Source organism: Pectinophora gossypiella, chromosome Z (genome assembly GCF_024362695.1).
Source record: "Pectinophora gossypiella chromosome Z, ilPecGoss1.1, whole genome shotgun sequence".
NCBI classification, from domain to species: domain Eukaryota; kingdom Metazoa; phylum Arthropoda; class Insecta; order Lepidoptera; family Gelechiidae; genus Pectinophora; species Pectinophora gossypiella.
The window spans coordinates 10,822,352-10,837,102 of record NC_065433.1 but is presented as its reverse complement, the minus strand read 5'-3'; the positions used below and the strand labels follow the sequence as shown (position 1 = coordinate 10,837,102).

The 14,751-nt window shown below is 38.7% G+C and overlaps 1 protein-coding gene across 1 annotated transcript; it reads left to right on the top strand.

Moving 5' to 3' along the window:
- The first annotated feature begins 117 nt into the window (after window positions 1-117).
- Window positions 118-4,846, top strand: LOC126379725 (sodium-coupled monocarboxylate transporter 1-like). The gene is made up of 12 exons (XM_050028539.1): window positions 118-440; window positions 560-719; window positions 801-918; window positions 1,050-1,117; window positions 1,356-1,510; window positions 1,593-1,733; window positions 2,111-2,329; window positions 2,456-2,583; window positions 3,066-3,208; window positions 3,474-3,658; window positions 4,177-4,297; window positions 4,628-4,846. Exons 1-12 carry the CDS (start codon window positions 259-261, stop codon window positions 4,796-4,798), a joined length of 1,791 nt encoding a protein of 596 aa, XP_049884496.1. The 5' UTR covers window positions 118-258; the 3' UTR covers window positions 4,799-4,846.
- Window positions 4,847-14,751: the final 9,905 nt, after the last annotated feature.

Sequence of the window (14,751 nt, the reverse complement as noted above, 5' to 3'; positions counted from 1 at the left end):
GAGTGGAGATTATGGCAGAGGCGGCGGCGCCGGCGGCGCGGCGGCGTCGCGGTGCGGGCCTCGGCACCGGTAACTAGCCAATTAGTCAGCCTCATCCCTCCAATGAGCCTGTCCGCGAGATCCTTCCAAGAATAAATATAGCAACGTCCCAGCTGCCTGTTCCGCTCGGTAAATGTCTATTGTACACCGAGATGGAGTTTAAGTGTCACAGTGGACGGACGCGCGAGGTGATCGTGCGCTCTAGCGGCACCCGCCAACATGACGCTGGTTTACTTCGACTGGCTGGACTACCTCGTGTTCGGGGCCATGCTGCTCCTCTCCGCCCTCATCGGCGTGTACTTCGCTTTCTTCGCTGCCAAGAAACAGAACACCACCGCTGAGTACCTCATGGGAGGAAAGACCATGGGAATGTTCCCCATTTCCATGTCTTTAATAGCCAGGTACTTGTCACCTTACTCTTACAACACATGGGTTCAATAAAAATCGCGCTTGCGAATTAATTTACGTGCGCATGTTTATAAAAATAGACTACACCGAATGATTTCGTTGCTTCTTCCAGTTACATTTCCGGTATATCATTACTGGGGCTTCCTGCCGAGATGTACACGTACGGAACTCAGCTGTGGACTATCGTGTTGTCCGAGTGGGCGGTTTCACTTACTATCGCTATTGTTTACCTGCCCGTATTCTACAATTTACAAATAACTTCCACGTATGAGGTACTTCACTTCTTTTTTTATGAACCATTAAAATATAAATTTAAATCTTGAATCCAAACTAATACTCAGGTTATTTTTCAGTATTTACGGTTAAGGTTTAATCAAAACGTCCGATTATTAGGATCTGCAATATTTATAATCAAAATGATGCTTTACATACCGATTGTGATCTACGTGCCAGCTTTAGCATTTAGTCAAGGTATTTTTTTCTCCTTATAATGTTATAATAAATGTCGGCCGTAACATCTTTGTTGATATGCAAAGTAGGTTACTTACTTTTTTATTTATGTTTTGTAATGCCTACACATTTCAGTACTATATTCTTTTCAGTGACTGGTATCAATTTGCATTTGATTACCCCAATCGTGTGTGTGGTTTGCATATTCTACACGACTCTGGTAAGTACTTGTGATCTAGTATCTCGTACATCATGCACCGTCCTCTATTGACCTTATTTTATCCCCTAGCGTGTAATAAATTGCTACACTCAGTTTTATTTTGAAGAACGACAAAGCTGCCCCAGATCGAGGTCAAGTAAATCAGACAGCAAGATTGCACCAATTATTTTGTTCTTACACATTGTGTCACGCACGGTAGCCCGTACCCCTCGGTTCTAATACTAAATTGGTATTCCAGGGAGGACTGAAGGCTGTCGTGTGGACGGACACGTTGCAAACCATACTTATGTATTTTGGTGTCATTTTTGTTCTGGCTTATGGAACATGGCGTCTTGGTGGTATAAATGAGGTTTTTAGAATAAATAAAGAAGGCGATAGATTAGACTTTTTCAAGTAAATATATTTTATACGTAACTATTTGAATTAAGAGCTTTTGTAAATGAATCGGATTTATTAGGGATATTTAATTTTCCAGTATGGATCCAGATCCAACTATACGGCACACATTTTGGTCGACAGTTTTTGGAAACTACTTTAGTTGGCTTGCGTCTTGTTCTGTCAATCAAGCTATGGTACAACGGTGTCTTGCTTTATCGTCTTTGAAAAGAGCTCGAATGTACGTATTCTTCAGATTTAATACACTACTCTTTTAGTGTTTTTAGTGATTTCTATTGTGCAAATAGTTGCCACTTTCGCACCACCACCCCAACAGCCTAAGCGCCAGCAGCCGCCAGACAGAATGTTATAACAAATACTTAATTGCACACACGGAAACGAAAGAGAAAAAGATATAGAAACATAAAGAAAGAAAGAGCAAAATAGATGGCCTTTCAGCTTTTATAAAATAATGAATTTCTGGCGCGGCTGCCAGCTCTTAGTTTACGTGTACATCAGCTCCTACAGGCTTAGTAAACATATAATATCATAATGTAGCTACTTACATCTCTGAATACCTTCTTAAGCTTATAGTACCTAAAAGCAGCTTATTTGCAGAACTATCTTCATAATGGCAGCTGGGATTTTTATCATCGTGTCCCTGTGCTGCTACACAGGGTTGGTTATTTACGCGACATTCGCGAGCTGCGACCCGCTGTCCACCGGGGCAATACGGAAGAGCGATCAGTTGTTGCCATACTTCGTGATGACTATAACTGGATCGATTCCGGCTCTGCCAGGTATCTTCATGAGTGGCGTGTTTAGCGCCGCATTGAGGTACAGCTGCGTCTTTTCACATTTATATTTTTTTAATTACGTACTTATTTTCATAAAAAGGAATGTAGGCTTAACTTTTTGACCACGTAAGTAAGTAGGTAAGTACAAACATAAATTCTGTTGCAGCTCCATGTCAACCGGCCTAAACTCTATGTGTGGAGTAATCTTTGAGGATCTCATCAGACCAGCTTACAACAAACCTATTTCCGAAAAAACAGCCAGTTTTATTATGAAAATTATAGTTGTTATTATAGGTTAGTTACATTATAATTATAAATCGCATGTAAGAGCTTTAAGTTACTTACCATACTTACCCTAGTATACGATCAGTATCAAGCAACTTGCTAAAGTACTTACCGTACTAATAATTCAAATGAGATACCGTTTACGAAACGTCGTAACGATGCATTTCTGTGTAATATGTAAAGATTAAAATTCGTTAGATAATCAGTCAAAAAGAAAACTTAGCTAATTTCTATTATAAAATGAGATTGATTGTTATCCATCGTAAACCGGTTTCTATCTGTAGATTAGCATTTTATTATTTGACTTTGACCCTTTTAGCCTATCAATGTACTTACGCACACAAAAAACGATATATAGGATAGTAGTTTTCTAAAATAGAAGCACTTTAGGTAACTTATAAGTTTATAGAACTTGTTTACTGTATATATAAATATATCTCATAATGTGTATTATTGTAAGTATATCATAAATAAATCATCATATTTTTCAGGGGCGGCATGTGTAGCTCTAGTGTTCCTTGTGGAGCACATGGGAGCCCTAATTCAAGCTGGCAAAAGCTTGGCGGGAATCACCGCTGGCAGTTTACTAGGATTGTTTTCCATGGGTCTATTTTTACCTTGGATTAACGCCACAGTAAGTAAACTGATGTTGAAAAACGCACTTATTTATTATCTATTTGGACTATACCTATACTTACACTTCGTTCGTTTCGTAGTCATGATTGAAACTGCTGCGCTGCTCGTCACACAGAGGCTGCTAATACCATAGACTTAGATTTTTTCGCGCTGATATAAAGTCTTCAGTAGACGTGAGACGACGATAATTTATTAACAATTTCAAAGTAGCAATTTTTGAACTTTGGCAGCAGGCTGCGAGTATTTATTGGTAAATTTTTCAGGGCGCCTTAGTAGGTGGCGCTACGTCTACTCTGCTGGTAGGCTGGATATCCTTGGGCACACAAGCAGCGATGATAAGAGGGGACATCATTATCGTCCCTAAGCCTGTGTCTGTCGCTGGTTGTCCCGCAAACTTCACAGCAGCTACTACCACGCCTACCTCTTACAACGCCGTTGAGTTTGATCGGTAATATATTTAGCATTGCATTCTTCTAGAAGGTCTTTAAGCAAACACTTTTGCAATCGAAAATGACAGCTTTCCAGTTGTACTACATTTTTACATCTCTAGTCTTCTTCTATCGTGTGGATTGCGAGGTGGATTACCAACCCTATCAGGTGACAGGGTTATTATTGAGCCGCCATAGACCCCTGATACGACTCATGTAGCGACTACGTACTTACATCAGTTCGGGTTCGAATCCCGGTGGCGACAAATCACAAGAATCACTTTGTGTAATTAAAGCACATAATAACGGGTTCTTACCGCGTTTAAATGGGGATATGACACTTTGTGTACCCTAATTTGGTTTGAACATTACAGGCTGATCACCTGATTGTCCGAAAGTAAGATGATCCGTGTTTCGGAAGGCACGTTAAGCCGTTGGTCCCTTGGTAGGTTGGTATTCCACCTCACAACCCACACGATAAGAAGAAGATTGGTTGTAATTGAATTAATTCTGAGTGACATTTTACCTGTGTTCACAGATCTGGGATATTCTTCCTGTACAGACTGAGCTACTTATATTACACATTTGTGGGAATGGTCGTGTGTATCATCGTCGGATCTATAGTCTCATACTTCACTCAACCTAACGAACCAGCTATGGTAAGAAAATAATAGCAATGATTAAGATGAATAAAATGTCCTGCTTTTTGGGATCCTGGTTAAGTCAAGCAATTGGAGAAGTTAAGAGAAAATAGAGAATCCCATATACTTACAAACATAACATGCATACCGATTACATAGCTAAATAAAAGGTATTAAATACCTACATAATAGGTATGTAGTATGGACTCTATCTAGATACGGGTGAAAAAACAGAAGATCCTATAAACACTGATTAAGCATTTTGACGTAATTCTTTAGGCAGGAGGTAGTACACAAACATCTTGGACATGCGTTTAAAATTATTAAAATGTTTTGGTGACTGAGCAGGTTCACCGGGACCTGCTGACACCGCTGATCCACCGCTGGCTGCCGGAGCAGAACCCACACTGCCGCCGCCCGCGCCTCACGCAGCACAACATCGAGATACACGCGCGTGAGCTCGAGAACCTGCGCGCGCGCACCGCTAACTCCGTCAACCACTACCAGCCATCCAGTTAAACAAAATATTAATACGACACAAAAATAATAAACATTTTCCTAATTTTACTTGCCTCAATTCGAAATATTTGAGTCGAATTTAAACATAGAAGAAAATTGAATAATAAGTAACTATGATAAGGACTATTTTAATATTAAGAAATAAACAGATGTAGAAATAAATACCACTCTGACAAAAATCGTTCTTCGGCAAACCTAGTGCGTGAGAGCAAGACACAGAACTTACGGCTTAAATAGAGTAAATAGTAACAATAGTAGTAGTAATAGTAGAGTAGTAGTAATAGAAACGCCGTTTGAATCATCTGATAAAGATGTAAATGTCTCTGATGGAGAGTAAATAGTAAAATAACAACCCCCATCGTGAGGATGAGATAAAGATCGCTCCAAAGTCGTAGTGGAGCTAGGCGTAGGCGCAGTGTCCCTTGTTTACTCACCTAGTATTATTATATGACTACGTATATGCCGGCAGAACAGTCGTTTATGGATACCAATATATCACTTACACGGTCTTGCAGCCTTCATCCATACTAATAATATAAAGGGGGAAAGTGTATGCGTGTGTCTGTCTGTTTGTTTGTCCGTCTTTCACGGCAAAACGGAGCGACGTATTGACGTGTTTTTTTTAAGTGGAGATAATTGAAGGGTTGGAGAGTGACATAAGCTATTATTGTCTCTTTTTAACCCCCCATTTCCCTAAAATATAGGGTGGAATTTTGTATGGAGCATTCCGAAATTTTCAAAAGTTAGCCTCTTATATTTTTTTTACTTTTCTCACCTTATGGTCGTCTAAGAAATCCGTCAATTGCCTTGCACCTAGATAAGCTTCTCGTACCTGTGTAATTGAGCCTATCTGGTGCAGCAAGTAATGTATTTCAATTGTATATTTGCATAGTGCGAAAGAGACTTATCAGGAAAATGTATTCTTTGACGGCTGTTAAATTCTCAGATAACTAATATTTTTTATACGACCCTATGTTTTGTTACGCTTATACATTCTAATCAAATGCTTTGTAAAGGAAATATTCATTCAAATAAGTACAAAGATTCGAATAGATTTTATAACAAGTTCAGTATGAAATTAATAAAGACAGAAACGCCAGTGTTTTGTTTCAGTGAGTATACCTAAAATTACGTTCATGTAGCAAAAATAACTTACCTAAACATTTACGCCCCGCTACTTGAGAAAAAATAAAGCAACGGCTGCATCCTCTCCCACAGCATGTCGTAATAGTCGACTAGAAATTGTACCCTAAACATGTTAGTTTAAAAATACATAATTATCATATTTACCTACCAACCCTTGGATCATAGATAAGTAATTGATATCACGTGGTTTCCAGAATTAACGCCCGGTTAATGGAAATAGGTTTGCCTCCTATATGGAGACTTAATCATAGCCGGCGAGGAGTAGGTGTATGGGTTCAGGCATTCCTTCAGTATGTGGGTTCAGGGCAGCATTTGTGCCGAAGTTGCGAAATGTTCTTAAGACTTTCGATGCTCGATATAACAGTATTGCGACATCTGAGCGCAATCGTTCTACATTCACAAATCACGCACGACGCATGTCTTTTTTTCAGTAATATGGTCAATGTTAACATTACATGTTCAAGCGCCGAATAAACCCAATAAATACCAAGTCATTTTAATAGTAAGTATTACCTATTAGTTATCTTTATAAGCCTTTATTACTTCTGTGTGTTCTGTCTTTTGTGTGTGTGGGGATAGCTCTAGCTTATACCTATTATTTTTGATGAGTTGGTAAAGTGTTTTAATTGTTTTCTGTTTTTAGACTGATCGCGACAGAGACTACAGAGATACAGATAAATTGCCATACTATCTTAGTTGGCTTCCCAGATGGTTGTCGCCAACATTTAAACCAAATGACCGAAAAAATATTGATGTATTTGTAAAACAGCCGAACTTATTGAAAAAACCGTCTCCCTTATTTTATGAGCGAAATGTCGACACGAAGCGCCCTAGGTAGGTAGGTTTGATTTGTTATTATAGGTAACCTTACTTTACTACTTATTGTAACTGTAACGTAATACTTTCCACTTTTAACGTAAAAAAATAAAATATATACTTACACTTATGCAAACGTGCTTCGGAAGGCACGTTAAGCCGTTGGTTCCGGTTACTATTTACCGATGTAAGTGAGTAATCGTTACAGGGGCCTTTGGCGGCTCAAACCCTGATACCAAGGTCGATGAGGCTGGTATTCCACCTCACAACACACACGATGAGAAGAAGACTTATACAAAACCTGCTGGGGCTGGGCGTTTTATCTGAAGTATGTTCCAAGTTGGATATTGTATCCCATAAACTCTGGGTTTTATAAAGCTGCCCTGACATAGCTCATATAGTAACGGCCTCTGATCACGTGCCCTCTGATCAGCACGGAGTCATCTTATTTCATCGGACAATCGGTTATTGCAATGTCCTGACCAAACCAGAGATAATCTCACAAAGTGGCTTTTAATTACACGTGTCCCCACTGGGAATCGAAGCCATGTCCTTGATTTTGAGTCCAACGCTCAACCACCACTGGAATATGGAGACCGAAACTATACTTACGTGAGCAGTTCCATCCCCCAACTTGCGTTTAGACTTGTAGGTAGGTATATTTTCAAAATACGCTTTGAACTGTGCGTTTGCGAGCTTTAAACCAAGTTAGTGAGGTACGGTACGTCGATTATATATTTTTATGTTTATGTTTACTATAAATTTTAACGGAAGGTTCAAATTTAATATTATATGTTCCGTTTGACGTCCGAAATCCATTATGAGAGATATGTTTGTTATCTCCTGGTGGCTTGTATAAAAATGCAACAATGTGATTTAATACAGATTTATTATAATGTGCTACACGATACATGAAAATAATCAAGTCTAGAGAATAATTGAAACCATAGAATTATATAGAATAATATTTGAACATTAATGTCGAATCACAATGCGGCTTAAATTAATCAGTCACAGAAAAATATTAGGAGAGAGATTTCTCTTTAGCGATCTCGTTAGTGGACGTACGAGTATTTATGGGCTTGTAACACAATTTCTTAAAGGTATTCTCATGTGACCAGTTTGCTTTTGCAAGTATATCGTTAATATAGTAATTTTCTATCCAGTTTAGGGATGAAACTGCCGATATAACTGAACCAGGTGGGACAACTGCTAGCAAACGTTTCACCCAGCCCCCTATGATGGTTGGGGATGCTGGTTTATATGGGCTCTTAGTTGTGATAAACAAACTTGTTTCAGTGCCTATAAGATCTTTAGAACTAAGCCAAAAGACCGGGTTAATATTTTGAGTTGGTGAGGCTAATAATGTCCAACTTGACTGTTGGTGTGAAAAGCTGTCTGTTTTGGAGCCAAACAGTGGGTGTAGGGTAATAGAGACACCATTGTCTATGAAATTATCAAAGTCTCAACATAATAGTGAAAGGTCATGGACTCGTCGACCCGATGTCAACAAAAGAATAGCTGCAGTACGTCTAGAAATATCGTATAAGCTGGACATATTTGAGATCGTATCCTTGAGATACTTTATTACAGTTCTAGCATCCCATACAGGAACTTTGGGACGTGGAGGATTTGCTAAAGACACGGCTTTTAAGATATGTTTAACTATATGGCTAGATGAGATGTTGTCATTGGACATGGTTTCGCTTATGGACGCGATCACTGATTTGTGCACAAATATTGTACGGTAGGCTAATTTTTATTTTAAATGTAGGTGATCTAAGATATCTGGCTACATCAGGAGGGCCTGGTGACCGGCAATTTATATTGTTTTGTTGACACCATTTGACCATTTTGCCTAGATTGGAACGTGTATGTTTTATGATGCTCTCCAGCACGATGATACGAGCCGACAATGAGTCCTACCCGTCACCCGACACCGGACCCCCGATACGATCCAGGCTTCCAATTGTAGGTGCTCGGCTTGAGCTGGAGATAGCCCCGTCACCGTTTCCACTAGGTTGGTTTGTAGATTCAATATTTTCATTGCGCGAGAGAGTGCTCGGCTCTTCATGTCAGCTTGCCAGAAGAGTTTCTTTGCAGTGCCAAGACCACTGGTTCTGAGACCACACTCCTTGTACCGGGTTGTTGTTGACCACTGCTCCCCGTTTTATGTCCGAGGCGTCCGTGATCATGTAATTTGTTGGTAGTGGTTCCGGGTGTATGGAGGTCTTTTGATCTATGTTTTTTAACCACCATTCTAGTTCGACTTGTAATTCGACTGGGTAAAGGACCGGCTTACTTGGACAGGCAGAAAGGAAGAGTGGGGAGATGAAAGTTGGGGTCAGAGAGGCTGGCTTTAGTATACCTGCCTGAACCATTTTTTGCACCTCTGACGTCATCTGCGAAGTGACTGGGGTTTGAAATTTTATCAAGGAGTCTATAGTCGGTAGAATCAAGGGCGGTGACTGATTAAATGGGATTCGGGCGCCGGTTACCATTTTTATCATTGATTTTGGTGGATTTAGAGCCTTCCAGTTGCATAGATAATGCTTCAGACAACCTCCCGTGAAACTAAGTAAGTCATTTGTCTCTTTTTCCCGTTTTGCGTCCCTTGTCTTGCCCCCCCCCCCCCCCCCTTCTTCCTTGAGGTGGAGTAATCGATTTGTCGCCTGTTGTTCGTTTCATTTTTCTGACTCCTGACTCTGTTTTGTATAGTTGGGTTTACATGAAATGTCTTGCCTTGCGATGAGGTTCATGGCCCAGTTGTTTTTTGGGATATGATCGTTGGACTTTGGATTTTTCTAATTTATCAATACCTCCTATTTTATGCAAATATGCGGCTAAAAGTTGTGGGTTGAACATTATATTCTTTTGGTATTTTATCCATGTCTTCATGCAGGTATTTCCCTTTTAAACATTTTAACAAGGACTGGCGTCTTTGTTCCAATACTTCTGCTCGCTTTCCGCACATGATTTGAAGTATGTCATGAGACACACTCTTGTAGGTTGATTCGTTACCAAATCGATTTTTAAGTTTGTCGTAGAAGGTCGACGGCGTGACTTGTGTGTCCGTTTTTGAGCTCCAATCGATTTAAGTATTTGTAAAGCGGAAATTGACAGATTCATTTTGGGCTAAAAAGACGTTAGAAAGCGCGGCAAAACTACGGTCCATTCGATACCAACGTAAAGGCGCGAGAGGTTCTTATAAGCATCGTAGCTCTTCGTTAAATTGAAGCTCAAGAAAAGCAGGGGCAGCTACGGATTTCTTTTGCACGTCCATGTAACGCACGGCGTTCTAGTCGGGCGAGTAAAATCTTTGCATAGATATAATTTTAGCACCACGGTCGGAGTTGGCTTTAGCTATCGTTGGTTCTTTAACTGAAACTATTAGGTCAGCCATGTTGTCTAATACGGTCTACGGTATACGGTCGAATTGAGAACCTCCTCCTTTTTTGAAGTCGGTAAAAAGAGCACCGAGAGCGCTGCCGCAGCGCGGTCACGTGACGGATATCTAGCGTCATCTAGCGGCTGAATGCAAGAAAGACACAATCTACTCTCTCATAATGGACTTCGGACGTCAAACGGAACACACAATATACTTATATCATAAAATCAGTACGTGTTAAAAAGTGCTTTTTAATTTCTTTAATCGGACTTATTACCTAATTTTCCATAATCGGTTTTAGAGCAACAAGGCCCACAAAGTCGCATCAGCCCTACGCTGCTACAATTGAACCAAAGATATTAGAAAAGACAGCCTACTTCCTTAAACTCCTTCGAAGAATTCAAGATGATAAAATTTTTGGCCCAGAACACATTCTAAACAAGCAACAACTTATAGACCACAGTAAGTGATCGTAATTTACTTGGTACGATACACCTTCTTCTCGTACCACTGTAGAAAATAAATTAACATAAGTAAGTACCTAAGTACGTTTATTTAAACTAAAAATAAAAGTTTTAACAAAAAAAACCCGACTTCAAACGCAAAACTAAAAGCAATAAATAAATTTACTTCGCACAAAGTAATAAGTACGTATTTTCAATTAAGTAGTTAATTAATTTTATAATTCTGAAGTCGATGTCAAGTAAATGCTACAACGAGGTATCGATTCATATATTTTTCAAATACTTACTGATTGTTTTGTGATTTGTTTGACATTGTTTTGTAATTGCTTTGATATAGGTATTTAACTATATTGTGTGTAAGTACATAGTAATTTGATATTGTAGTGGGGTTGTTGACATAGCATTTAAGTACTTGGCACCGACTTCAGAATTATAAAATTAATTAACTAATTGAAAATACGTACTTACTTATTACTTTGTGCGAAGTAAATTTATTTATTTTTACGATTTTACGTGTTGGTTAGACCGAGCTAGGATGCAGAGATTGACGACATCAGACAGATTATCAGGTTTATATTGATATATAATAATAATAATATATGATTAGTAGTGATCACAATTATTATTTACTAGCTTTTGCCCGCGACTTCGTCCGCGTGGCGTGTTATATAAGAGAGAGATCTTTGTGTGTGTGGGAGTGCATATCAAATTTCAAGCATCTAACTTATGCAGTTTAGATTTTTTCATACAATTTTTTTCCCAATAACTCCCATTTTTCAAAATACAGCCAAAAATAAACTTTATATTTACTAAGGTATGCATGCATGCTAGATTGAATCAATTGATTGAATTGATTTTTTTTTAATTGATTGTTCATTGAGTTTTAATTTTAATACACACTTCCTCTCTTCCCTTCAACGTTGCTGTGCCCTACAGGGTCCATGTTTTAGTTCCTATGCCTATGTAACACCCCATTGTACTACATGGAATGCAATAAATAATTTAATTGAATTGAATTGAAAACATCTATCTTACGCGGTTTCGATTTTTTCATACAAATGTTTTTTTCCCGCTAACTCCCGTTTCCGTGGGAATTTTGCAATATCCTGTTGCAACTAAGGTTTACGTTAACTAAGGTACCTGCATGCCAAATTTCAAGCGTCTAACTTAAGCGGTTTAGATTTTTCATACAAAAGGATTTTCCCGCTAATTTCCGTTCCCGTGGGAATTCCGGGAATTCCTTTCTTAGTGCACCTCTACGGTACATAAGCTATGTCCCTTCCAAATTTCAAATGCCTACATTTAGCCGTTCAGGCTATGCGTTGATATGTCAGTCACTGAGTCAGTCAGTTTCTCCTTTTATTTAGATTTGATTTTTTCATACAAATGTTTTTTCCCGCTAACTACCGTTCCCGTGGGAATTTTGTAATATCCTGTTGCAACTAAGCTTTAAGTTTACTAAAGTACCTGCATGCCAAATTTCAAACGTCTAACTTGAGTGGTTTAGATTTTTCATACAAAAGGATTTTCCCGCTAATTCCCGTTCCCGTGGGAATTTCGGGAATTCCTTTCTTAGTACACCTCTACGGTGTCTAAGGTACCTGCGTACCAAATTTTAAACATCTTACTTGAATGGTTTAGATTTTTCATACAAAAGGATTTTCCCGTTAATTCCCGTTTCCGTGGGAATTTCGGGAATTCCTTTCTTAGTGCACCTCCACGGTACCTAAGGTACCTGCATGACAAATTTCAAACGTCTAACTTGAATGGTTTAGATTTTTCATACAAAAGGATTTTCCCGCTAATTCCCGTTCTCGTGAGAATTTCGGGAATTCCTTTCTTAGTGCACCTCCACGGTACCTAAGGTATCTGCATGCTAAATTTCAAATGTCTAACTTGAGTGGTTTAGATTTTTCATACAAAAGGTATTTCCCGCTAATTCCCGTTCCCGTGAGAATTTTGGGAATTCCTTTCTTAGTGCACCTCTACGGTACCTATGGTACCTGCATGCCAAATTTCAAAAGTCTAACTTGAGTGGTTTAGATTTTTCATACAAAAGGATTTTCCCGCTAATTCCCGTTCCCGTAGGAATTTCGGGAATTCCTTTCTTAGTGCACCTCTACGGTATCTAAGGTACCTTCATGCCAAATTTCAAACGTCTAACTTGAGTGGTTTAGGTTTTTCATACAAAAGGATTTCCCTTCACTACTCTGCTCCTATTGATTGTAGCGTGATGAAAAGTATACTATGACCTGTCCAGGAGTGTGAAGAATAATTGTACCAAGTTTCATTAAAATCCGTCCAGTAGTTTTTGTTTCTATAAGGAACATACAGACAGACAGACAGACAGACAGATAGACAGACAGACAGACAGACAGACAAAAATTTTACTGATTGCATTTTTGGCATCAGTATCGATCACTTATCACCCCCTGATAGTTATTTTGAAAAAATATTTAATGTACAGAATTGACCTCTCTAGAGATTTATTATAAGTATAGATGAACATGTTTACACACACACACACATACACACGTGTAGTTGTATATATATATTATATATATATATATATATATATATATATATATATATATATATATATATATATATATATATATATATATATATATGTGTGTGTGTGTATACACTAGATTTCGCGTGGTTCTCTCGCTGCTAAAGCAGTTCGCGTGTCCTGAAAATTACCCTCGATTTCTCTGGTCTGTCATCATCAGACCCTGACTTTCTTACCATGGGACCACCTTGGGAATATCCTCCTTTCGAACAAGAATTATCAAAATCGGTTCATAGATGGCTAAGTTATCCCCGAACAAACATAAAAAGAGATCGAATTGAGAACCTCTTCCTTTTTTGAAGTCGGTAAAAAGGGAACAATTTTTTAAGTCAGGTTACTATATACGTAGATCAAGTTCAGTAGAGTAGGTATAATATGAAAGTGTTTTGTCGGCATATACTTACAAAAATAATCTAGTTTCAAGTTAGTAATTACTTACTTACCTACTTTTAAATTTGTTCGATAATTTAACTTTGTTTTTTTAGTACGACGTCAAGCGATGTCCTACAAAGAAACTTATAATCTAAAGGAATCATATTCTTGGGAAAGCAAAACGTTTGAAGTTTATGAACAACTGATATACTCTCGGCTGTTCAGGATGAATTGGAATGGAACTACGGAACATGCCAGGTCTACCACGGTAGCCGCAACTGCAGCGAGCAAGAAATACTGGCGTGCCAGAGACTCGCGCGAGTGATGGCGATATCGTTATCTCCACTGAAACCTGTTAAGTATGTTAGGCTCTTTCCTGACTTGTCGATGCGGTAGCGCCGGGGCGGCGGTGCAACAACTATATGCAACGATAAACAATCCTGCAACACCTTTGTCATCCTGTGTCGTCGCGAAATAATGTTGTTTTTAAGTGATGATGAAATTTAGTCTTTTTAACTACGTTTACGTTAAGTAACACGAAGAAAACGTACCTACTCGGCGTCACCCAACATGGGCCTTCGGCGGACCAGGGAAGTCCGTGTTGTTCTAAAGCGTCACCATTGTCAAAAAATGTTTTTTGCGAAAGAAACATTGACATTGAATCTATTGAATTTTATTGCACCAGGAATGACAAAACAGAATTCAAGAAAATCGGGTTCGGTGCGTTACACGACGAGCATGAGTTGCCGAGATGCGCTAAACAGAAAAGATCCTTTTCTGCTCTCAGAAGAAGCTAAGTAGCTTAATCAGAAATACGTAGATAGATACAGACGTTCGGTAAGTTTTCCGTAAGTACCTCGTAAATATAACGAGCGTACCGCATGGTGGTGTGGCTGTGGCGCCGCGCCTCCGCTGCCGCTACCGTGCGGACTACTCAGGACACGACCTTAGATATATAAGCTGACCTGTACTATTATGTTGTCGTTGTATGTTCCCTATACATATATCTGCAATAGGGCAAGTTATTTAAATATAAGTACTTAATAGTAAAATAAATATAATTTAAATTTTTGATTTCAGTTTGAGTAAATAAATAAATAAAACTCGAAATAGAAGTAAAAATTTATATATTTAATAAAACTTAAACTGTTACATTACATCATATTTTATTAGAATGTATTTACAACAACTCGTC